Consider the following 27,502-nt stretch of genomic DNA (forward strand, 5'->3'; position numbering starts at 1 on the left):
GACAACAACCATCTGCACGAACAGTTCGACGACGTTTGCAGCAGGATGTACTATCAGCTCAGAGAACATGGTTGCGGTTACCCTTGACGCTGCATCGCAGATAGGAGCGCCTGCGATGGTGTACTCAACAACGATCCTGGGTGCACGAAAGACAAAACATCATTTTTTCGGATGAATCCAGGTTCTGTTTACAGCATCATGATGGTCGCATCCGTGTTTGGCGACATCGCGGTGTACGCCCATTGGAAGCGTGTATTCGTCATCGCCATACTGGTGTATCACCCAGCGTGATGGTATGGGGTGCCATTGGTTACACGTCTCGGTCACTTCTTGTTCACGTTGACGGCACTTTGAACAGTGGACGATACATTTCAGATGTGTTACGACCGGTGGCTCTACCCTTCATTTGATCCCTGCGGAACCCTACATTTCAGCAGGATAATGCACGACCGCATGTTACAGGTCCTGTACGGGCCTTTCTGGATACAGAGAATGTTCGACTGCTGCCGTGGCCAGCACATTCTCCAGATGTCTCACCAATTGAAAACGTCTGGACAATGGTGGCCGAGCAACTGGATAGTAACAATACGCCAGTCACTATTCTTGATGAATTGTGGTAAAGTCTTGAAGCTGCAAGGGAGCTGTACCCGTACACGCCATCCAAGCTCTGTTTGCCTGAATACTCAGGCGTATCAAGGCCGCTATTACGGACAGAGGTGGTTGTTCTGGGTACTGATTTCTCAGGATCTATGCACCCAAATTTCGTGACAATGTAATCACATGTCAGTTCTAGTATAATATATTTGTCCAATGAATACCCGTTTATCATATGCATTTCTTCTTGGTGTAGCAGTTTTAATGGCCAGTAGTGTATGTACATATTCCTCTCTACAGGTCCTAGAAGTTTGTAATGGGAATTTTCGAGCACCCTGTATAAGATATTACATTATGAAAGACTACTTTTTTAGGCAGTATACAAGGACGGGATAGCTTGTGAAAACTGTAACTCGTAGAACTACACGTGTCACTGAACTTAACACCACAGATGGTAGTTTGTGTTTTCAAAACAAAGACTTCCTTGATCTAGTCCATGCAAGACTCTTCATCTGCACATAACTACTTCAACTTACGTCAGTTTGCACCTGCTTACTGTAGTGAAGCTTTGGTCTGTGTCTGAAGGTTTTACTCCCACCTTTCCTTCTATTACCAAACTAACCATATCCTGACGCATCACGGAGTGTCATGCAAACTGATACCTTCTTCTCAGTTAGATTCAGAACCTCCTCATTTGTTATTCGAACTACCCATTTAAACTTTAGCACTCCTATTTGTCACCTTCGTCTCAGTACCACTTATTGTCCATGTTTTATTTCCGAACAAAGCTACACTCTAGAAAAATTCTCGTTGAACTTGCTATATAGCCCCAAGATGACGAGACCACACCGAAGTCGACAATGCGAATCAATACTAAAAACATTAGCGAGGGCTTGCTGCAATCCGCGACGACGTATGGGAGACACTCCTGAGGACCATTTCTGCCCTCTCAACATAACAGCACGCCCACGATGAGGTTAACATAGAGTCCAGCATGCATGAGCTCAACCCAGTTCACGACTTCAGCTCCAGCCGTCAACATCACAACGAGGATCAACGAGTTGTAAAGTTTCTGATGAAATGTACTTTAGTAAAAGTAGCATTTTGCACTTCAAGATAACAGTTTGTTAAACTGTGCGTCAGGTGATGCTTTCAAAGTTAATGATAATTGTGAATTATCAACATTCCTGAGAAAGAGAACTTTCTCAAAGTTAAGCAAATGTTTTAGTCATTTATATAATAAAGTGAACTAATATATCATGTGTTCTAGTTCGATGAGTCTTCTCCAAGAGCAATCAAAGAACACAGTTATTACTGGACGAAAGTAGTTTCATCTGGTCACAACAAAATTTCTATTAGATGCTAAACAATTTCTCTTTCTCCGAAACATTTTTCTCGTTATTCCTTATCCGAATTATTATATCAACTTTACTTCAACCATTATCAGTTATTTTGTTGACCAAGTAGCAAAACTCGTCTACTACTTTCAGCATCTCATTTCCTAACCTAAATACCTTAGTATCGATTTATTTTCTTACATTCAGTTACCCTGTTAATTTAATTATGGGGCACTGTCAGAGGCAAGTAATATGAAAGCCTTGTGCACGTGTGTGGTGTACTATAATGCTCGAGAGTATCTACAAGATCTGAAATGCGTTCCTCCTGTTTTGCATGCAGCCACATAACGCAATTGTTTTGCAGTTACTCTAATCATTTTTCGGCACACTCGTTTGACTATACAAAATAATTACAGCAAGTGACCAGTAGGGAATAGTGTACTGTATGGCAGTAACTCCTGATGTAAACAAATACACGATATTACAAACGAGGAGCGCCGGAACAAAACCGATAAATCCACATTTGCTGTTAATACGGAAAGCAACAAAAAGTGATCTCTGAGTGGTTGCACAAGCTATGAAAAGAAGAAACACAGCATGATGCAGTAACAGGAAACACTATTTAGTGTGTCCAATCGATTACCAGATTTCTCTTTCTACCGCCCAGATATTAAAAGCAACAAAAGGGAGATAATCTGGTTGTGATCCGACCGCTTCGAGTTATCGGATCGTGCTCCGACCACATTGGATATATATCGCGTTTTGATTAGGTAGCGTAACTCGATACTATCGTACTGCGCCTATAGGACTGTTTCGACACTGGTCATTTGCTGCCAGTCAAGTGAGGCAAACATCCAGACAGTAATATGGCTTCGTCATAACTCTACTTAACACGATGGGGTTGTGGTATTGTGGGGTGTAAAATGGATGAAGGAAGCATAGTGAAAGATATTAACATAGGCTTGCGGCGACCCAGAAAACGACAAAGGAAAACAGCAGTGGAACGAACAAACCGGTATATATGGTAAACGTACTGGCGTACTACATTATTGAGGCTTGTGGCCTTCATGTGTTATAGGGGTTGCTTGCTTTTTGTAGGTATCATGATGCTGATCCTCTAGGATTAGACCTTGCATTGCCTTGCAAGCATAATTCAGCAATGTTACAATGTTCAAGAATATCGATGAAATATATACTTCGATACAGGCTAAGTTTTTATAAGAATCATTCAAAAGTGGCATACGATATGTTCCTTACTCGTTTAATCGCAGCACATGCACCACGACGGCGAAGAGAAAGTAGAGTATCACCAGGAAAGGAAAGGAGGGGATGTGCATTTAGTACCATATGTTTCCTAACCGATGTAAGAGAAAATAGACCTCTATGTAAGGAATTGTTTATGAAGGTGTTTTCTGTCAAAAAGGATAGGGTGCATTCAGTAGCTAAGACAGTGTTTGAGGGACAGATTCCTAAAGAAGGACGAGGTGGGGGTCGGAAGTCCGTAAAATCAGATGAGAAGAAGGCAACATTGAGAGAATTTTGAGGTAAACTTCCGGCAACCGAGAGCCACTATCACAGACGTAAACATAAACGTTTTTATTTGTCCTGTGAGCTAAGTCAAAGGAAACTGCAGAAACTATACAACGATTCGCTTCCTCCGCATTTGCAGATCAAGAAATCTATGTTTCACGAGGAATTTACGCGCTCGTTTAATACTGGTTTTCGGTCACCTTCCTCTGATGCTTGCAGTACATGCATTGTACTAGCACAAAACATAAACGATGCAACCGATCCTCACAGGAAGAGTCTCAATGACGGAGAAACGAGTACACACCTTACGTGCAAAGGCATTTTATAACTTGTGTAAAACCAATGATTCTGATTCAGTATCATTCTGTTTTGACTTACAACAAGTCGGACCCCTGCCACGAACACCTATCCAAGAGTCATTTTATGCACGACGAATCAGTTTCCATACTCTTTGTTTCGTCGGAATGGACTCAAGGAACGCAACGTTTTATCAATGGACCGAGGACGTAGGCGGCGGAGGGACTAAGAAGGTTGTATCAGCACTCCTGCATTATTTGGATTCGTTAGCATTGGACGGAACGAGAATATTGAGATTATTCTGTGATGGGTGTGGGTGTAAAAACAAAAATTCCATCATCATACACACCATCATGTTTTGGCTGCAAATCACCTGCACAATTAGAGAAAAAAATTTGACATTTCCAGTAAGAGGCCATAGCTTTCTCCCGGCAGACCGTGTGTTCGGTCAAGTTGAGAAGAACCTTAGGACAACGCCCGTTATTACACAGATTGACGAATAACAAACAGCATACAAGGAGCATGGTACTGTACGAACGTTAGGATAGGACTAGGTCTTACAAATTATTAAATCCCCTGGAGAATCCTACAAAAAGGACCCTCGATTAAGGGACATAAAACGATGTAAATTCAAGAAATACATCGTCATTCAGGGAAAAGGACAGAACAAACAGGGAAAAACATTATTCCAATTAAAATGCTACACGAATTACAAGCATGAAACTGTTGCGGAAAATTAGCGGTTCTTTATTTTAAAGGGCCGCAGAAACCATCCACAGACATTGGAGACTGTACATGTACGGCATGATCTGACAGCGGCCAAGAAACATGATGTGCGAGGTTTGCTGGTCAAGGAATTTGGAAGGCACTGCACAATGTATGCCCGTTTCCTGTGGTACAAGAACCTACTTAATAATAGTAAAATCCACGAAGAAGATACAGAGGAAGAAATAGTACCCGTAGATGAGCAGTGTGATTGTTTGGCAGATGAACTGACATTAATAATATTATAATTATATTGCATTATGTAATTATAAAACGTGTTTGTTGCCAATAAAACATGCCTTGTGGTCTCAATAGTGTATTCCTTGCTGGACTACTCCAGGGCGGTCGGATCAAAGTCCGATAATTCCGAGCAGTTGGATCAAAACCAGACATCCCCAAATGTATTCACTGAATGCCCTGGATGTTGCATAAACATCTATTGAAGGGACTATAATGTTCTACATCGTACTTTCTGCTCCTGAATTTTGGTAGTACGCCACATTCAGCACTAGTGCAACCGGAGAGTTAAGCGTTCTTTTCCGAGCGTCAAATAAGTGCATCTCGAGAGTTATCGGATTTTGATTCAGTTGTGTTTTTCACTTGACGATATAAACACCTGATGTCGCTTAGTGCTGAAAATTATTTCGTGGCTGCATGTATTACCCCCGTATCGCCCCCCTGCAACTCAAACACGCGAATACAACAAAAGTGGATTTATCGGGTTTTGTTCCGGCGCTCCTCAAATATCAAGAAATACCTTGTTAGAGAGACAGTCCTTACGGCTTGTAAACTTAAATTTTTACAATACGAGGCGATTCTAAAATGTTTGTCTTTTATTAGTATGTGAGACAACTAATGTCCGTTGCTCTGTCACATAAATCATTCCCTAACCCTACTCAAAAGTGAGTTGATTTGCGGATAAGAGATGTATCAAGAATTTCTGAATAAAATTTCTATGTTAGTTCGAAGTATTCTTTGGAAATGATTTTCCAAACAACTATTAACTGTTATTCGCTTGGCGAGTAGCCGCGTGGAATGGCTGTGCGGTTTGAGGCGCCTTTACACGGACTGCGCGGCCCCTCCCGCCAGAGATTCGAGTCCTCTCTCGGGCATGGGTGTGTGTGTGTGTGTGTGTTGTTGTTAGCATAAGTTAGTTTAAGCAGTGTGTAAGTCTAGGCACCGCTGACCTCAGCAGTTTGGTCCCTTAAGAATTCACACACATTTGAAAATTTCGTTTGGCAAGTGGTTTTATACAAACTGGCAAACGAACTCCTCAGTTATAGTCTTTGACTAGACATGGAGAGAAGTTATCCATCGAATTCTTTTTCAGTAGTAGCTGGAAGTGGCAGATTTGAAGCTGAAACGGTGTGACGAAAAGTTCCGTATCTTACTGGGTAGCGAAACCGTCACATATCTTTATTGCTGTCAACGAAAGAAGAGACGTTAAAAATCAAAATGATTTTCCGCAGACAGTAAGGTATGCTGACGCGAGAGTGGGAAAAGAAATTATGAAATCTTTTGAGCTGGATCAGAACTCGAACCCAGCCACGCAAGATACATGGAGACCGTGAGGAGCTTGAAAGCTTGAGCAGAAAACGAACTGATGGAACTCTACAGTCAAGGAGGGTTTACATGCTGCAAATAGGAAGATTCGCATTCGAGTCCCACTCCGGAGCCAATACAGTCAACATCTCAAGCTCAAATAGATGATGACGTAAGTGCTCTGTGACCTTGCGTGACATTTAGTTCATTAACTAGAATAAAATTACTAGTCTACGAAACACATTCTAGATGCCACCACTTTCGCGTCTGTCGTGGCTCAACCTAACATCTAGTCGGCAGTGAAGGGATATCATCTTTAATATGGCGCTACGAGAGGTGAATAGGATTTGTTGATGCCCACTGAAAACCATCGCCACATTTTGGAATGGAACCCAAACCTTTGGTATACCAATCCACAATCACTCCACCAGCCCACCAAACTTCACATGTGGCAGGATCATATTTTGTCGTAACGCATGTGCACCACATTGAATAAGAATTGCGACGCTCTGGAGTGGATTACAAAATGGTTCAAATGGCTCTGAGCACTATGGGACTTAACATCTATGGTCATCAGTCCCCTAGAACTTAGAACTACTTAAACCTAACTAACCTAAGGACATCACACAACACCCAGTCATCACGAGACAGAGAAAATCCCTGACCCCGCCGGGAATCGGACTCGGGAACCCGGGCGTGGGAAGCGAGAACGCTAACGCACGACCACGATCTGCGGACGGAGTGGATTACAGCTTGTTCAATAATTCATTTCCTTGTTCTATAGAATCGTCATTCACTCAGCTATCTTGGCAATTCAATGCATTCATTCTACTGAATTTTGTAATCATTGAAGTAAAATCCAAGTGACCGTCTACACTAACCGCCAACACTATAGGATGCAGAAGTTTCCACTGAAGTGTCTCCTTCTTCTGAGCTACTCTGGTGTACAACCTTTTCGTGGTAAACGTCGGGCAGTCCAAAAGAAAAGTTTGCTCACAGAATCTGGTTTATCCGCAGTTTCATAGAGCTCACTTCGTCTGCCTGCTAGTAGTGACCGTTGTTGGAAGCTCAGAGATAATTTACTTCATTTTATAGCCCAACAGTAATAACAAAATCGCGGAAAAAATATCCATGAAAGAGTGCATGACTGCCTGTGCCGATCAGAACAATTTCTGTTGCATAGGTCTACGGCCGTCTGAGCCAGAGTCAGTTTAGTTGATTGCGATTCATTGCCCCTTGAGCCAGAGACCTACAGCGGATGTTTTTGCACTCACAATGGCAAGCATAAAATTGTTTAATATTGTAGTTTAGTTTTCAGAGTAAAATATTTTCGACAAACCAAGTTTGTACGAAGCAGGAACAACATTGTTGTAACCAGTGCTCCTGCAGCATATGACATAGGTAATATTACGCATGTAAAGTGCTGGCAAAATTTACCAGGTAAATGGAGGTCGATGTATAAATTCATAGTGATTTTGTTTGGCATGTTGATATTCAGGTTGCTATAACTGTACTTACGAATCTTAACTGCTTATTTGAGGTTCTGGTATTGTTCCTGCGATGGCAAATTGACCATTGCATTTTTGAAGGTTATGAGTACCGTTCTTGATGCATTAGGAATCGGATCGTTAAACGAAAAAAGTTTAATATTTCTGACATTTTATTCTCTTTGGATTTAATAGAGGGGTGAGGGAAGTCGAGGAGAGCTCAAACATTTTTACCCCATATAGGGTGAGTGCTATTTAAAAAATCACGTCGAAAAATACATTTCTCACTTAGTGTAGGATAGTTCTGAAATGAATTATTGACGACATTTAGAAAGCCCAACAGCTGTAGCTCTGTCATGTAAGATATAAAACGCTGGTCTCCCACGAGCCTGGAACCTAAAACCAACGCAGTCTTTGCTTTACAGTAGAACGACTTTTCCACAGAACTAGCGAGCAACTGCGGTATTTAGTTCTTCCTTATTGTCCTAAGATAGATAGTTTGTAATGAAAAAACGAAATTAGTTGTAGTTTCTGCGTGGAATGACCTTCCCGGTCTATAAAAATACGTTTGAAAATTGGATGAAAATGAGAAGCTTTCAGAATATTTAATTGAAATACTGAGAAAAACCAAGTGAAATTAGCAGGATAATTCTGTGTCACTCCAGGAAATAGCTACATTATCAGAGTAACAGAGGGTTGTCATAAATATTCTATAATGTCCCAATCATCCCCGGCAGCAGGAAGGTATACGTTCCCAAACCCGATGAGATTATGGAGCAGGCTAGATATCCAGGATTAAATCTTTCATTTCAAAGGCACGTTGGAAACAGCTACCAAATTGATAGGTTACTGAAATACCACACATGTAAGCAAATGTCTATAATCATCCCAAAACGCCATAAATTAAGAGAGTGGGAAATTAACTGGACAGCTCTCCTCATCATAGCTGTCATTATATTATTTTCGTCTTAGTCTCCAGGTTATCGGAATATTCATATGAGAATTATCGAGGATTAATTGTTTGAATAGACTACTACGTTAAAAGTAAACCAAAAAATAACTTAGATCTCGTTCTAATAACAACTAAATAGCAGGAAGTGTTTAAATGAAAGGGATTTTTTTTTTAAATTGCCTGGAGTGACATTTACAGACAGTGTCTTACACGAACATCTGGGCATACGAATGCTGCGGTACAGATGGACAGACAGTGCTGGAATGTTCTGAGACTTTCCAGAAGCTGTAGATTTATTATCTCAAACTACCTACGATTCATAAAAAATGTTCGTCGGCAACCAGATTATTACTCCGACTTCCCTAACAGTGTGCGGACAACGTCAACACTTTCGTATGAAACATATAGCAAGAGCCCATGTTATGGCACTTAAAACAGAGCACGTCTGCTTTCGCTGCTTTACTCGGTAGCAAACAACTGTTTACTTATTTTATTCTTTGACATTGTCTGTGGGGAGATACGCGATCTTTTGACTTAAAATACGCGTGTATAAAAATCCTACGTCAAGACTCTGAATTGTCGTTATTGATTCCAGGTTTCGGCTCGTTGACGAGTCATCTTCAGATCAGTCTAACATATTGCTCAGCGTGTGACGATCATTATACGTCGCCGTATTACTAGAGCTAAGGCGCCCTAAAATGAAAACTGTAGTTCATTATGTAAATTGACCACGTTAATCGCTATCAAAAATAGGTTATGGCAATATGGGCTCTGTAACAATATTTGATTAATGATTACCATTCTCAATTTACATAATCAACAACGATTTTTCATTTTAGGGCGAGTTAGATGTAATAGTACGACGATGTGGAATGAGTGTCACACACTAACAACATATTAGACTGATCGTCAATGAGCCGAAACCGGCAATCAATAGGCCTAAAGAAAATTTGCGATCTTGACTTAGGATTTATATTCACACATGTTTTAACTCTACTTATTGTTTAAAATTTGTTTGTTTACGCATTTAGAGCGTAGCTCATCATCACAACGTAATAATTATAAAAGGACTTCGTGCATAATTTTTGAGCTGATGATGGCAGTGCCCGAAAAGAAGCATAAATAAAGAAGTATATTAAGCGCTCTAGACAGTTTTATTCACAAAACAGTGTTGTGTCAAGTGATTTCAATTTTAATTGAGCATCAATGTTGAGACTGATGTCACGTAGCACAGTTCTGTGTATTAAGTCCTTTTATACGATATTCTAATAATGGGCTATGCCCGAAACGCTCTAGCAAATAGATTTCTGACAAAATATTGACTGTTGTTATTAGCGACGGAATAAAGTGGTGAGAAACCACTTGCTCAATATACACTAAATGGTCCCAGGGTTCCTGCCCGACTTTAAGTGATAACTGATAATTCCGTCTGTTAATCAAAGCAATTTGCGTATGCTTACACCTTTCTTTAGACGATTTTAGTAACTTTCACAACAGACTCCTAGCTCGATGGAGGGTGCCCCGAACTCGCAGCTTCTTTACTCCGCTGCCACTTAGCTCTGCTCTGTTCGAATCCTATCAAGATGGCACTAACTCCCCGAAGACTGAAATGTGAAATGAAAAGCTGTTGCACAACAGAAACGTTAGAAAATTAATGGATCTAACAAATGAGTCCAGGCTATGGTCCTTACAAAACTCATTCTGATAAGAAGTTATACCGTGCATTTAGGTACTGAAATTAAAGAATGTCCCAAGTTGACGAAAATTATTATAATGACAAATGCAAGCAAGAACGAACGCGATTTGATAGAAGCACATTATTAATTTTCAAAAATCGAAGATAAAAGACAAACAAAACATAAAATCTTTAACAGACTCAGTTAGATGCGACTCTAATACAACAAAGCTGGAAGGACTGACTAAAGAAAAGGACCAGATTAATAATTCGTACCTCATCAAAAAGAGCAGATGCACTATTACGCTGAGGACATGATGACTGCTTTGATCTGGCATTAGATGAAATAATATCACACGCAATATCCCAAAGGGTCTAATTCATTAGTGAGGCACCGAACACTTCGTGCAATTCTGAAATAAGGTCCTATTAATTTATAGGATTGTACCTATATTTTTTCTGACTGCCCTTCTCTCCCTTTCGTTAGTTGATGGACGTGAGCTCCATCTGGAGACTGCAGCCTCCGAATGTGCCTCTCTAGCTGTGTCCATACTTCATAGCGTAGCGTCTAAGTCCATGACTATCGCATAAGTAAGTGTTGATCTATCAGCTGATCCGACCCAGTTCTGCAAGAAAAAACTGCCAAAACCTACTTATCTTCCAATCAAAAAATTTGTTACTGATTTTCCCAATGGGAGAGCTATCCGATATCTTGGTTTCCGATGCTCGTAAGGCCTTGAGGATTTGGCAACACTCTCCCACTCTAGAGAAACATTGTGGTGCTATCCACTGAGAGCAGAATTCGTGATTGCCTATTTCGAAAATCGGCGTCTGTTCCCCAACTCAAGTTACTTTTGAAAACACCGGCCAGTGGTCGTACTTCCCACTACTTTCTTCAGATCTTGGGTCAACAGACTCCATAGTCTGGTGACAAACTGTCACACACCAGCTTGCTACAAAGTGTGGCGGACATTCCACAAGTTTAAAATTCTCAAGAGCCAAACAAGGTCTTAGCTTTCCCTCCAATCACCCTTACACCATTCTTTCCCGACCAGTGTTCAGCATGCTGCCAGCAAGCACCATCTTAGCTGAACCCGCTTACACCCAGCTATCTCATTTGTGCACTTGCTAAGGGCTGTTCAACACCTTCCCGCCAGCTGCCTCTGCAATTTGTCCGAAAAGCCAGCGCGTCGTGCCTCAACAGCGCCAACGCACAATAGCAGTGGCCGGGCGACGTCCTGCCGTTGTGGTCGGTCAGTTCAGGGCGTTGCTCTGCACTGCAGCGAGGGTTAAGCTGTCCCATGGGAGAGCACCTCTCCCGCCCCTGGCTGACTAGTAGGCCCTTGCCGGAGGGCTCGCCAAGACTCGGTCACATTCTTCGGCTCAGTACTGCATATCAGCTCAGTACTGCATATCAACTAGCTACTTAATCGTGTTTATTTTAAAGTGGGGTAGCTTGATATCTGAAATTGTGCGTATCAATCATTTTGACATCCAAATTTGAATTAATAAAAAAGAAGGGAAAATTGTATTATTGACCGAAGAATAATTAGTGGTCAGAGTGAAACGACATCCCGGCACCAGCCTGACAAGTTCATCATTGTTCGGGCGGTAAACAAGAGTAGTAGCTTATCACATTACTATGCAACCACCAAACTCTCCCCCCCCCCCCCCTTCCCTTCCTCTGACAATTCCCTGTGGATTTCTCATGAAATATGATCCTGAATCTGAGCTGATGTTTGTTATATCAGTATACATTGAGGTGACAACAACCATGGGGTACCTCGAAATGTCGTGTCGGAGCTCATTTTGCCCGGCGTAGTGCAGCAAGTCGACGTGGCATGGACTCAACAAGTCGTTTGGTCGTTGGAAGTTACCCACAGAAATACTGAGCCCTGCTGCCTCTGAATCAGTTCATAATTTGCGGAAGTGTTGGCAGTGCAGAATTTTGTGCGCGGGCTGACCTCTCCATTATGTCCCATAAATTTTCGATGGAATTTATTTTTGGCGATCTGCGTTGATAAATCATTCGCTCGAACTGTCAAGAATGTTCCTCAAACCTTGCGCGAACCATTGTGGACACTCACAATAATTACATCTTTGTTTGGGAACATGAAGTCTATGAATGGCTGTAAATGGTCTCCAATAGCCGAACAAATCCATCCGAAAGGATCATCGATTTAGTTGATCGAGGGGGCCTAGTCCATTCCATGTAAACACAGCCCCACATTTTTATGGAGCCACCACCAGCCTGCACTATGCCTTGTTGACAACTTGAGCCCATGGCTTCGTGACGTCTGCACTACACTCGAAGCCTACCAACAGCACTTACCGACTGATATCCGAACTCATGTGACGAGGCCACGGTTATACAGTAGTCTATAGAGTCCATCCGCTACGGTCACGAGAGGATAATGCAGATAATGTCGCGTTGTTAGCAAAGAGACTCGCTTCGGTCGTCTGCTGCCATAGCCCACTGACGCCAAGTTTCGCCGCGCTGCCCTAACTCATGCGTTCATCTTACGTCCCGCATTGATTTCTATGGTTATTTCGAGCAGTGTTACTTGTCTGTTAACAGTGACTGCTCTAAGCAAACGTCACTCCTCTCATCGTTAAGTGGAGGCCGTCGGGAACTGAGATGTTCACGGTGAGAGGTAATGCCCGCAGTTTCCTACTCTCGGCACTCTCTTCACGCTATGGATCTCAGAATACTGAATTCCCTAGCAATATCCGAAATAGACTGTACCATTCATTTAGCTCCAACTATCATTCCGCGTTCAAAGTCTGTTGATTCCCGCCGTGCCGCCGTAGTCACGTCGGAAACCTTTTCACATGAGTCACCTCAGAACAAGTGACTGCTCCGCCGATGCATCTACGTCTACATCTAAATCTACATGGATGCTCTGCAAATCACATTCAAGTGCCTGGCAGAGGGTTCATCAAATCACCTTCACATTTCTCAATTATTTATAGCTGGTATAGCGCGCGGAAAGAATGAACACCTATATCTTTCCGTACGAGCTCTGATTTTCCTTATTTTATAGTGGTGATTGTTCCTCCCTATGAAGGTCCGGTCAACAAAATATTTTCGCATTCGGAGAAGAAAGTTGGTGATTGGAATTTGGTGAGAAGATTCCGTCGCTACGAAAAACGTTTTTCTTTTAATGATGTCCAACCCAAATCCTGTATCATTTATGTGACACTCTCTCTCATATTTCGCGATAATACAAAACGTGCTGCCTTTCCCTGAACTTTTTCGATGTACTCCATCAGTCCTATCTGGTAAGGATCCCACACTGCGCAGCAGTATTCTAAAAGAGCACAGACAAGCGTAGTGTAGGCAATCTCCTTAGTAGGTCTGTTACATTTTCTAAGTGTCCTGCCAATAAAACGCAGTCTTTGGTTAGCCTTCCCCACAACATTTTCTGTGTCTTCCTTACAATTTAAGTTGTTCGTAATTGTAATACCTAGGTATTTACTTGAATTTACGGATTTTAGATTAGATTGATTCATCGTATAACGGAAATGTAACGAGTTGGTTTTAGCACTCGTGTGAATGACCTTACACTTTTCGTCATTTAGGGTCAACTTCCACTTTTCTAAATCGTTTTGCAGTTTGTTTTGAATTTCTGATGACTTTATTAGTCGATAAACGAAAGCGTCATCTGCAAACAACCGAAGACAGCTACTCAGATTGTCTCCCAAATCGTTTATATGGATAAGGAACAGCAAAGGGCCTATAACACTACCTCGGGGAACTGTTTTACTCGATGACTTTCCGTTAGTTACTACGAACTGTGACCTCCCTGACAGGAAATAAAAAATCCAGTCACATAACTGAGACGATATTCCATAGCAAGAAATTTCACTACGAGCCGCTTGTGTGATACAGTGTCAAAAGCTTTCCAGAAGTCCAGAAATACGGAATCGATCTGCAATCCCTTGCCAATAGCACTCAACACTCCATATGAATAAATAGCTGTGCTTCACAGGAACGATGTTTTGTAAATCCATGTTGACTGTGTGTCAATAGACGGTTTTCTTCGAGGTAATTCATAATGTTCAAACACAATATACACTCCTGGAAATTGAAATAAGAACACCGTGAATTCACGCGACACCAAGAGGTATTGCGTACGACTTACTACTTCTTCAGGTCAAAGGACCGCAGTCGTTTGAAGATCTACGCATAGAAAACTGGGGAACTCACTTCTCCAAGGTGTAGAAAAATTATTTCTAGTCACTAATACGCCGACAATGCTTTGTAAGGTGATTGTTTTATGCAGCGTGGTAAGCTCGATTTTTCATGAACTGAACATACCTTAATCCTTCCAACCACTTCGTCGAATTGTTGTCCTTTAACCAAGAACTTATCATATTTTCAATGCCTTGGTTGGCACGTTCAACAGAACACTGAATTTGACTGTGCACAATTTTCAGTTCTGACCAAATACACTCCTGGAAATTGAAATAAGAACACCGTGAATTCATTGTCCCAGGAAGGGGAAACTTTATTGACACATTCCTGGGGTCAGATACATCACATGATCACACTGACAGAACCACAGGCACATAGACACAGGCAACAGAGCATGCACAATGTCAGCACTAGTACAGTGTATATCCACCTTTCGCAGCAATGCAGGCTGCTATTCACCCATGGAGACGATCGTAGAGATGCTGGACGTAGTCCTGTGGAACGGCTTGCCATGCCATTTTCACCTGGATCCTCAGTTGGACCAGCGTTCGTGCTGGACGTGCAGACCGCGTGAGACGACGCTTCATCCAGTCCCAAACATGCTCAATGGGGGACAGATCCGGAGATCTTGCTGGTCAGGGTAGTTGACTTACACTTTCTAGAGCACGTTGGGTGGCACGGGATACATGCGGACGTGCATTGTCCTGTTGGAACAGCAAGTTCCCTTGCCGGTCTAGGAATGGTAGAACGATGGGTTCGATGACGGTTTGGATGTACCGTGCACTATTCAGTGTCCCCTCGACGATCACCAGAGGTGTACGGCCAGTGTAGGAGATCGCTCCCCACACCATGATGCCGGGTGTTGGCCCTGTGTGCCTCGGTCGTATGCAGTCCTGATTGTGGCGCTCACCTGCACGGCGCCAAACACGCATACGACCATCATTGGCACCAAGGCAGAAGCGACTCTCATCGCTGAAGACGACACGTCTCCATTCGTCCCTCCATTCACGTCTGTCGCGACACCACTGGAGGCGGGCTGGACGATGTTGGGGCGTGAGCGGAAGACGGCCTAACGGTGTGCGGGACCGTTGCCCAGCTTCATGGAGACGGTTGCGAATGGTCCTCGCCGATACCCCAGGAGCAACAGTGTCCCTAATTTGCTGGGAAGTGGCGGTGCGGTCCCCTACGGCACTGAGTAGGATCCTACGGTCTTGGCGTGCATCCGTGCGTCGCTGCGGTCCGGTCCCAGGTCGACGGGCACGTGCACCTTCCGCCGACCACTGGCGACAACATCGATGTACTGTGGAGACCTCACGCCCCACGTGTTGAGCAATTCGGCGGTACGTCCACCCGGCCTCCCGCATGCCCACTATACGCCCTCGCTCAAAGTCCGTCAACTGCACATACGGTTCACGTCCACGCTGTCGCGGCATGCTACCAGTGTTAAAGACTGCGATGGAGCTCCGTATGCCACGGCAAACTGGCTGACACTGACGGCGGCGGTGCACAAATGCTGCGCAGCTAGCGCCATTCGACGGCCAACACCGTGGTTCCTGGTGTGTCCGCTGTGCCGTGCGTGTGATCATTGCTTGTACAGCCCTCTCGCAGTGTCCGGAGCAAGTATGGTGGGTCTGACACACCGGTGTCAATGTGCTCTTTTTTCCATTTCCAGGAGTGTATTGGGTATGAATCTCTCAATTGCTGCTGATACTGTTTCTTTGAATTTAAGCCACATCTGGTCTATACTTACATTATTAATTTGGAGTGAGTGGAGATTGTCTTTAGGAAGGCGTCAAGTGAATTTTTATCTGCTTTTTTGAATAGGTTTATTTTTCGCTTATTTTTCGAGGTTTTAGGGATTACAATATTCATTCTCGCTACGACAACTCTGCGTTCACTAATCCCTGAATCGGTTTTGATGCTCGTTATTAACTCAGGATTATTTGTTGGTAAAAGGACGTGCGTGTTTTCACAACCGCTTACTATTCGCGTTGGCTCATGAACCAACTACTCGAAATAATTTTCAGAGAATGCGTTCAGCACAATTTCGGATGATATTTTATGCATACCTGCGGTATTAAACATGTATTTTCGCCAACATATTTAGGGTGAATTAAAGTCACTACCAACTATTATCGTTTTCTTTGAACCTTTCAGCAACTGTATCATCTGAATTAGGAGGTCAGTAAAAGGATACAATTATTGTTTTATTACGGTTGCCAACAATGACCTCTGCCCATACTAATTCACAGAAAGTATCTACTTCAATTTCGCGACAAGATAAACTACTTCTGACAGCAACAATCTCGCCACCGCCAACCGTGTTTAGCCTATGCTTTCGGAACACCGTTAGGTTCTTCTCAAAAATTTCGGCTGAGCTTATATCCGGCTTTATCAGCTTTCAGAGCCTATAACGATTTGAGCATCAGTGCTTTGTATTCGCGCTTGGAGCTCTGGTACTTTCCCAACACAGCTACGACAATTTACAACTTTTATACCAATGGTTCCTGTATCTACGTTCTTCCTATGTTCAGCCTGCACCCACTGCGACTGAAGCCCTTCTGGTGTTTTCCCGAGACCTTCTAACTTAAAAAAAAACCCTGTTCACGCCACACTGTCCCTGCTGCCCGTGTAGCCGCCTCCTGCGTATAGTGGACACCTGACCTATTCAGCGGAACCCAGAACCCAACCAACCCTTTGGCGCAAATCGAGGAATCGGTCGCAGAACCGTCTGAGCCTCTGATTCAGACCCTCTACTCGGCTCTGTACCAGAGGTCCGCAATCGGTCCTGTCGACTATGCTGCAAATGGTCAGCTCTACTTTCATCTTGCAAGCAAGAATGCCAGCCTTTACCACTTCTGTTAACTGCTCGATACCAGAGATAATCTCTTCTGATCCAAAGTGACACACATCATTGGTTCAAATGGTTCAAATGCCTCTGAGCACTGTGGGACTTAACAGCTGAGGTCATCAGTCCCCTAGAACTTAGAACTACTTAAACCTAACTAATGACTCCACCCAGTATGCACACGTAGCGAACATTCGTTTTCCTTCTATACTGTGAACTGTACTATTCCAAGACAGCCTGCATAGATGCAACATTTACCTCACAAGTACGGTTCGTCATATAAATAACGATTTATTTACGTCGAAAATAACAATTTTGCATAATGAATGACACAATCAAATATCACTCACTCAGGAGTTCAGTCTTTTGCCTCTGTCTGCGGAATAATACACAAGATGAAATTCAGAGGCCATCTCTTGATGATAGTATCAGATTGAATAATATGTCTTAACGAATGTAAATCTCAGTTGCTGTGCTACAAATGGGATTAAAATGATAACAGAATTCATTGTCGTGCTAAGTAGGTTAAATCTGCAAGTATTTCCAAAACAAATAGACTTGTCTGCTATCATCAGTTCATTGCTATATTTGTTTCATTGATTTGATTTTACTGGTCAGTAGTTATTTGAATGAATAATTGTTGCACTTCGATTCATGTTCATATTTACGTTGGGTAGCTTCGATTACTGAGAATAGGGTGACGTTAATATCCTATTACACAGACGCCAAAACTTATTTTTGATCCACTTATACTGTCCAGAAACACAAATAAATGGGCCTTACATTTGTACCAATCTTTTCTAAAATGTGTCAAATTACACCTGATGATTATATTGTCACAAAACAGTTGGATTTTGCAGATTACGATTCTATACGCTTCTGCCAAAATGAACTTCCATCTGCCACAGTAAGGAGGCAGTGGACAAAGACTGAGGACCAACATGTCTACACCATCTGACACGTCGGAGTTAACTTCTTCTGTTAGTTCATAATCTATGAACTTTTCCAATAGTATAATGCGATTTTTCAGACTTCTTTCTGTCCGCAGCTCCATTACGAAGCACTGATTCTTATCACATGATGCCCTTCCTAGCAAAACACTGTCGAAAAGCTAGATGTTGGCCGCCATAGGAAGGAAATTTGACGAAAGATCTTTCGACTTTGACAATTATCATGGCACAAATATATCTTTATTACATAATTAATCATATAATAACATACGTAAATTACATAACTCACATTTTCATAAATCACAGGTTTTTTCACTCGGATTTTCCATTCTTCTGTGGTATGATACATATTCGGATGGTTATAATGATCAGGCAGAATTGATATATAACTCAGGGGCGTATTCTGTTGGTGCGTTGAGTGAAGCCTGCCCTCAATTTGGTTTCCAACAGCCCAAAGGTCTAGCAAGGTTTGGGTAGCAGCACCAGAGTGAGAGTTTGAGAGCCAAGAAAAAATATATTCCTGCTGTTGAAAAAGCTGAAACCTGCAGATATTACAAAATTTTTTAGGCCAGTCCGTAATCGTGGTCTTAATTTCGTGACTGGAGCTAAATTATCCTCGAAAATTCATTCGATTTTTTTTTGTAATTTGGTGAAAACCTCTGAACGATTCGTATACAATAAGTGGCAACAGGAAATGTAATTTTTTCGACTGCAAAAAGGTCATTTTACACGTAAATTATAATAATTACCCTCATCTTTCACTTTGTGAGCAATCTGATATTCTTTCTGTCTTAGCTGCTACTACAGCAGTGAAAGAATGGTCTTGCCATCAACGTCTCTCCAGCTTTGTAATACTGCGCTCATTTGCTGATGGGAATTCAACTGTTGCCATTAGGCCGAATATCGCTGAAAAAGTGGTATATGTAAAGTCAGTTGTTTTTCCCGTTCTCTGATGCAACTGGAAACGGCCAGAATGTAATTCACTAATCTTAACAAAATTTCTTAGTTCGTACTGCAGTGTTTGTGTAGATTGAACAGGCAACTTTTGATAATCATAAGAATGAGGGAATTATTAGTATAATATTTTTATTGCTATTGTTATTTATTCGTTGTTATAAACTTTTATCTAGTTTATTGTCAGAATTCTTTAAATGCTGATTTGGAGGGATGTACGCATTGGATGTTTGACACACGCAACATTAACTGCTCACTTAATTTTCAGAGTAAAAGGAGAACATCCAACCAGAAAAACTGTTAACAGGGGGCCATTACTCTGCGTATAAATCTGCAACTATTTGTAGTGATTTATCCCTGTGACGACAAAGCGGTTCACATCTGAGCATGTTACCCAACTGCAGAATGCGTAAATGCGCTAAAACTATCAGATAACCACGAATGCGCGGTCCTGATTAGTCTACAATAGTTTTCTGTTGTTTTGTCTGCTAGCTCCATTGATCTAACAGAAAATGCCAGAAAATATTTCATTTCAATAGGATTCTGATGGATGTGTAGCCAAGTATGAAAATGTTGAAATACTGAGTACCTATTGCTTTTCGGTCAAAATCCCAGAGTTGCCAGCTAATGGTAATTTGTGTGATACTGGAAACAGTTCTTAAGTTCCCTGGAAATCAGGATTCAGATTATTCTGTGAGTAGTCATAGTTGACTGCTTTCGGAATACCGAGTTACTTTGTAAAATTTCATCTACAAGCTTGTATGAACCAGATGGTGGAGGAGGAGTTTTGCCTGATCAGTTTACTCTTCGTAGCGATTTATCTTAACAACAGAACGAGCTGCGAGAGCTTCTGTGAACTAAACAAGCTAGGAGCTGAAGGCATGCAAGTTGGACGCATCCATTTGTATAGAATCGTTTACGATAAGATGCTACTTTTGCCGCCTGTCTTCTAGTTCATATGAAGATTGTCCAAGACATCAAGTGAACTATTGTAACATTGACGGTGAAGGAGTTAGCAGAATATTGTAGATCGGCGCTAAAGATAAAGGTCATTAGGTGATACAAGATGCCAATGAAACTGTACCTACAGCGCTGACTGGCAAAAAGCATAGGTAATAAACTAATTCAGTGGCCGTTTTGAACAAGCGGAATCGAGGAGTCGATGATTATACCTCATCGAGGGTAGAAGAGCGGTCCTAGTACCAAGAGGGCGAAGCATATAACATTTATTTTTGGTAATATAGCGGTTTCATAAGAAAGACATTTGAATTATATAGGAAATTGTCAAAATAATTTCGAAAGCGGAAAGACAAAATTGTATTTTACGTTTCTGGGTGTGGGATAATAATTCATGAGAAATTCACTATGGAGATTGGGAGTGGGTCGAGCAGTGATGGTGTGTGAGGTGTATGATGGTGTATTACTCTTGTTTATCGCTTCGAAAATGAGGTGGCACAGTGCTAAGAAGAAATTAAATTATCTACAGAAAGATATAAGCGTAGGATGTATTGCTGTGATTAACTAGAATGTGATGGGGTTACGTTGTGTGTGGGACACAAAGATGTTGGCTTATACACATCGGCGTACACTTTCCGTATTTCAGGTATCTGTCAATCTGGTGGCTGTTTCTACCGCGTCTTAGAAATGCAAGCATTAGCCCTGAATTGATAGCGGACTTAAGAATGACATCAGGCATGGAAATCGCAACCTTCTAATAATTGAGTTACTTCCCGGAGTGACACAGAATTATTCTTCTAAATTCAACTGAACTTTCCCCGGTACGCCGGCCGGAGTGGCCAAGCGGTTTTAGGCGCTACAGTCTGGAACCGCGCTACCGCTACGGTCGCAGGTTCGAATCCTGCCTCGGGCATGGATGTGTTTGATATCCTTAGGTTAGTTAGGCTTAAGTAGTTCTAAGTTCTAGGGGACTGATGACCAAAGAAGTTAACTCCCATAGTGCTCAGAGCCATTTGAACCATTTTTTTTTCCCCGGTACCTCAATTAAATATTATGAACGCTTTGCACTTAATGTGTGGCATCCAAATGTCAAATGTATTTTTCTAGATCAGGAGGGCCATTCCATGCAGAAACTAGAATTAATTTCATCTTTTCATTGCGAATTATCTGCCTTAGCGATCACTAGCAGAATAAGGGAGCACTGAATGACGCAGTTGCTCGTGAGGTCTGTGGAACCATCATCTCACTGCAAAGCCAAGGCTGCATCGGTTAAAGATTCCAGGCTCCTGGGAGACCAACGTTTTTCTCTAGCGTGACAGAGATACAGCTGTTGGGATTCCAAAATGTGGCAAATAATCCATTTTAAAACGATCTTACATGAACCGATAAAACTATTTTCTGATCCAATTTCTTCCCTAGCACTTATCCCATATGTTGCACAAATGCTTGAGTTTCCTCCACTTCTTTCACCCGTCTATTATATCCAAACCTAACAAAGTGTCAGAAGTGTTACACTTTTCCATTTATGCTCCGTTTTGTAGCCATTTATGCCCCGACCTCCTAAATTTCGCCCGCAATCGTAGCTTACATGCTTAATACTCCTCACGTCATATGGTGTGTGAGCATCGGTTACAACGCTGTCCTTACTGTGTGGTGTACACACAGTTCATCGAAAATATTTCACACTGAAAGCCATATTACGATACTGAATAACCTTATGATTGCCAGTATGAGTGCAAAAACGTCCGCTGTAGGTTACAGGCTCAAGGGGCAATGCGTTGTGATCACCTAAACTAACGCTGGCTAGAGTCATTTGAAACAAAATTGTTCTGATCATGACAGGTAGCCATGTGCTCTTCCATGCAAACGTTTTCCAGGGCTTTGCTATTACCGGAGGGTTGTAAAATGAAGTAAATATGAGCAATTTTCCGCTGGTTTCCTACTTTAACCTGGTACAGCAGTGTGTGCTGCTTATGTTATTGTGATTTTCAGTCCGAAGACTGGTTTGATGCAACTTCCCATGCTACTCTACCTCCTGAAAGCCGCTTCATCCCCGAATAAGTACTGCAACCAACATTTTTTCTTCCCAGTTCTGTTCAGTACCTCCTCATCAGTTCAGTGATCTACCCATTTAAACTTTAGCATTTTTCTGTAGCATCACATTTCAAAAGCTTCTATTCTCTTCTTGTCTAGACTGTTTATCGCCCATGTTTCACTTCCATACATGGCTACACTCCATACAAATACTTCCAGAAAAAATTTATTAACACTTGAATCTATATTCGATGTTAACAAATTCTATTTTTTAGAAATGTTTTTCTCGCCATTTTATAACCTCTCTACTTCTAGCGCCATTAGTTATTTTGCTTCCCAAATAGCAAAACTCATCTACTACTTTGAGCGCCTCGTTTCCTAATCCAATTTCCTCAGCATCACTTGATTTAATTCGACTACATTCCACTATCCTTGTTTTGCTTTTGTTGATGTTCATCTTATGTCTTCCTTTCCTGCTCTTGCAGGTACTTTGCTGTCTCTGACACAATTATACTGCCATTGGGAAACCACAAAGTTATTATTTATTTCCCTGGACTTTAATTCCTGTCCATACGTAACCGTGCACACCACACCAGGGATGTACGAAGCCCATTGTATATGTGGTCACGTGTACTTGAACTACTGAAAGAAACATTAAAAACCGGCTTAGAGGACGTAGGAACAATTGTGGTCTGGAAACACGGGTAAATCGATAGTATTAGATCATGTACTGGGTCCAGGGAGCTACAAAATTTAGTTCTCCGATACTATAGTTTTATTTAGGTCTAATACCTAATATGTTAAAATGTACGAAAGGGCCATAAAAATTTAAAAGCACAAAAACTTTAACAGAAAGGAAGATTGATTAAAATTAAAAATGTTATCGGTCTTGTTAGTAAACAAAGAGAACAGTAGAAGCTCTGTGAAACACGGCAATGTGAGTCCGTGATGTTGGCGACGTCACAAACCACCATTTGTGCTGTTATATGTACAAGGCTTGGCTTGATGATCTTGCTTAAGTCTGAAAGCGGCGTTGACGGGAGAGCCCAAGGGCAGCCAGCCGCCAAACTTTCCTTGGTTTGCTTTACCGCTTGTTCAGTGTGCAGATTGACTAACACCGGAGATAGGCTACAAACATGTCTCACTCCCTTCTCAACCACTGCTTCCTATTCATATCGCTCTACTCTTATAACTGCCGTGTGGTCTCTGTACAAGTTATAAATAGACTTTCGGCAGCTGTATTTTACCCCTGCTACCTTCACAACTGCGAAGGGAGTATTACAGTAAACATTCTCAAAACCTTTCTCTGGGTCTACAAATGCTATAAACACAGGTTTTCTGCTTGTATAAAACAAATTATATAGGTCAGTAAAGCTTTGACTGTTTATTTATGTACTTACATCCTTCGATACATTTATCTCCTTTAGATTTTTTCTGGATGCTTTGTCCACCGATCGTAAATCACTGAAAACGCACGGCTTATGATTTGTATCTTAAAATAATAAAAAAGTTATTATAATCATTTTAATGAGTTTTCAGACTTTACAGCTTTGCTCTATTTTCAGCTGTCATTTTAAGTTCTTTTCAGGCACGTTAAGACCATTTCTAGCCCTCCCCCTTTTTTTTGAGACTGCAAATTGTTCAAATGGCTCTGAGCACTATGGGACTTAACATCTGAGGTCATCAGTCCCTTAGAACTTAGAACTATTTAAACCTAACTAACCATACCCGAGGCAGGATTCGAACCTCCGACCTTAGCAGTCGCGCGTTTCCGGGCTGAAGCGCGTACAACCGCTCGGCCACAGCGACCGGCTTTGACACTGCAGTTCCACTTTGGACATATCGCATTTGTATACCGTGATGTGTCCATTACACAGAAACAGTGCATCATAAAGTTTTATTGGTGAAACATTTCACACTAAATATAGTTTGGTGATCTCAGAATCACTGCGATGCCTCTAGCACCCTCGCCACGTTTTCACTACGTCTGTGAAAACTACAATCACGCATCACACTGGATATTTTACATACTTAAGTACGGTAACTTGAAGCTCTGGGTTTCGGTAACGGATAATAATATCAACAAAAGTTTCAAGATTCAATGATGACACCATCTTAAGAACATACGATACAAATTTCGATGATTTGTCATGAACAGAAATTACAGAGGTGACCATTCCCGCAACTGGTACCCAAAAATCATAATTCCCATTATGTATCTTGACAATGGAGACAAATATTCGAAAACATGGAAATGGTGTTTCTGGGTGAATGTCGAAGGATGGTACAGTTAAAATTTGAGCCATTTGCTATGGTTAGTTATTTAGATAATTGCGACCCACGGTGCAAAACAGATAAAACCGGTTTTTGCGGTTTTCTGCATTACCATGGTAGCTTCGAACCTCTGATTCTCGGTAACGGATAATGATTTCGAAAAAAAAATCAAAGTTGCCCTAGAATATCATCTTAAGAACAAATGGTAAGCATTTTGACGATCTGCCACGAATAGAAATCACAGAAGGGCGATCCCCACAACTGGTACTTTTCGTACACATAAATCATGGTTTTTCGGGTTTTTCAGGAGTCACCCAAGAGGTAATGGTACTTTCCTAATTCGACAATGGCCCGCCGTTGACCACACCTGGTGCAATGGAAGCAACCGATTTTCTCAAATTGCCTGGACTGGAGGAAGTGTGTAATGTTTAGATTTCGATCCTGTACTGTAGGCGAGCTACAGCAGGCCCGTTCGTTCGAGAGTATACAAATGATCGCTATGCCAAGTCTGTCCAAAACACTTGGCCCCCGTATTTCTGTCATCAATAGAATTCGAGATATGACCCCTGGAAACTGTCGTGAAAGTATCGTTAGACTTTCCTGGTCATTCAGATGAGGTCACTGCTTGGCCTTCTTACACACCATCTCTGTAGACTCAGTCACGTATATGCAGCCTTGTTGATTTTTTTTATATGGGCATCAGACCGTCGTCTAAGGCATGTTCCTGTGATTAACGTTTACTGGCTCTGAGCACTATGGGACTTAACATCTGACGTCATCAGTCCCCTAGAAATTAGAACTACTTAAACCTAACTAACCTAAGGACATCACACACATCCATGCCCGAGGCAGGATTCGAACCTGCGACCGTAGCGGTCGCGCAGTTCTAGACTGAAGCGCCTAGAACCGCTCGGCCACAAAAACCGGCTTAACGTTTGCTATCCTAATGCTGTAGACATTATCAGACGCTATAATAATTCAGCTAGTAATATCAAAGCTAATCTCAGTAAGCCAAACTGTCCATATGTAACGGTGCACGCCCCAGCAGTAGACACAGCAATTTTGGTATGGGAAACATGGATAAATTAACAATAGCAGAGTATTTACTGGGTCGAGGGAGTCAAAAAATTTGGTTCTCCTGTGCTATAGTTTTATTAAGGTCAAATAAATAATATTTTACTACACTAATTGCCATTAAAATTGCTACACCACGAAGATGACGTGCTACAGACGCGAAATTTAACGACAGGAAGAAGATTCTGTGACATGCAAACGATTAGACTTTCAGAGCATTCACACAAGGTTGGGGCCGGTGGCGACACGTACAACGTACTGACATGAGGAAAGTTTCCAACCAATTTCTCATACACAAACAGCAGTTGACCGGCGTTGCCTGGTGAAAAGTTGTTGTGATGCCTCCTGTAAGGAGGAGAAATGCGTAACATCACGTTTCCGACTTTGATAAAGGTCGGATTGTAGCCTATCACGATTGCGGTTTATCCTATCGTGACACTGTTGCTCGTTGGTCGAGATCCAATGACTGTTAGCAGAATATGGAATCGGTGGGTTCAGGAGGGTAATACGAAACGCTGGATCCCAACGGCCTCGTATCACTAGCAGTTGAGATGACGGGAATCTTATCCGCATGGCTGTAACGGATCGTGCAGCCACGTCTCGATCCCTGAGTCAGAAGATGGGGACGTTTGCAAGACAATAACCATCTACACGAACAGTTCGACGACGTTTGCAGCAGCATGCACTATCAGCTCGGAGACCATTGCTGCGGTTACCGTTGACGCTGCATCACAGACAGGAGCGCCTCAACAACGAACCTGGGTGCACGAATGGCAAAACGTCATATTTTCGGATGAACCTAGGTTCTGTGTACAGAATCATAATGGTGGCATCCGTGTTTAGCGACATCGCGATGAACGCAGATTGGAAGCGGGTATTCGTCATCGCTTATTGGCGTATCACCCGGCGTGATGGTATCGGGTGCCATTGGTTACCTCTTGTTCGCATTGACGGCACTTTGAACAATGGACGTTACATTTCAGATCTGTTACGACCCGTGGCTCTACCCTTCATTCGATCCCCGCGAAACCCTACATTTCAGCAGGATAAAGCACGACCGCATGTTGCAGGTCCTGTGCGGGACTCTCTGGATACAGAAAATGCTCGACTGCTGCCCTGGCCGGCACATTCTCCAGATCTCTCACCAACTGAAACCGTCTGGTCAATGGTGGCCGAGCAACTGGCTCGTCACAATACGCCAGTCACTACTGTTGATGAACTGTGGTATCCTGTTGAAGCTGCATGGGCAGCTGTACCTGTACACGTCATCCAAGCTCTGTTTGACTCAATGCCCAGGCGTATCAAGGCCGTTATTACGGCCAGAGGTGGTTGTTCTGGGTACTGATTTCTCAGGATCTATGCACCCAAATTGCGCGAAAACGCAATCACATGTCAGTTCTAGTATAATATATTTTTCCAATAAACACCTGTTTATCATCTGCATTTCTTCTTGGTGTAGCAATTTTAATGGCCAGTAGTGTATGTACAGAGAGGCTATAATATTTTCAAAGCACAAAAACTGTAATAGAAAGGAAGAATGATTAAAAAGAGAAAAGTTATGGGTCTTATTTGTAAACAGAGAACAGTAGAAGCTCTGTACCACATGCCAGCGTGACTCAGTTATGTTGGGCAGCGGTGCGATGAGGTCACGGCCCTGCCATTGTGCGGTTACATGTAAGAAGTCTGGCTTGATGAGCCTGTTTAGGTCTGTAAATTGTATCTGCTCTTTTATAGCCTCTCGTGGCGTCTAGAGCTGAAGGGGATAATATACCCAAGGGCCAAAATCACGTGATTCATTTGAGATATTTCTTGTGCATGTAACGAGTTTCACATATATTAACATGTTACTCACGAGAAGACACAGCTCACTGCTGAATACTAACCTGCCAGAATTGAAGGCGAGCCAGCCCCACCAGAGCACGAAGAGCCCCATGACGGCGTTGACGGGAGAGCCCATGGGCAGCCTGCCACCGCTGTAGCGGCCTTGCCGAGGGCCCAGCATCACCGCACCCATCAGAGCTGAACACATAGTAG

The 27,502-nt window shown here is 42.3% G+C and overlaps 1 protein-coding gene across 1 annotated transcript in view; it reads right to left on the reverse strand.

The window, feature by feature from the left end:
• The window catches only part of LOC126297964 (putative ammonium transporter 3), a 259,770-nt gene that overhangs the window by 148,937 nt on the left and 83,331 nt on the right, over positions 1-27,502 (reverse strand). The window contains exon 4 of the mRNA XM_049989281.1: positions 27,352-27,487. Coding sequence (XP_049845238.1) covers positions 27,352-27,487 — 136 coding nt within the window. The remainder of the gene's footprint in view (positions 1-27,351; positions 27,488-27,502) is intronic.

The sequence above is a fragment of the Schistocerca gregaria genome, chromosome X (assembly GCF_023897955.1).
Source record: "Schistocerca gregaria isolate iqSchGreg1 chromosome X, iqSchGreg1.2, whole genome shotgun sequence".
NCBI lineage: Eukaryota > Metazoa > Arthropoda > Insecta > Orthoptera > Acrididae > Schistocerca > Schistocerca gregaria.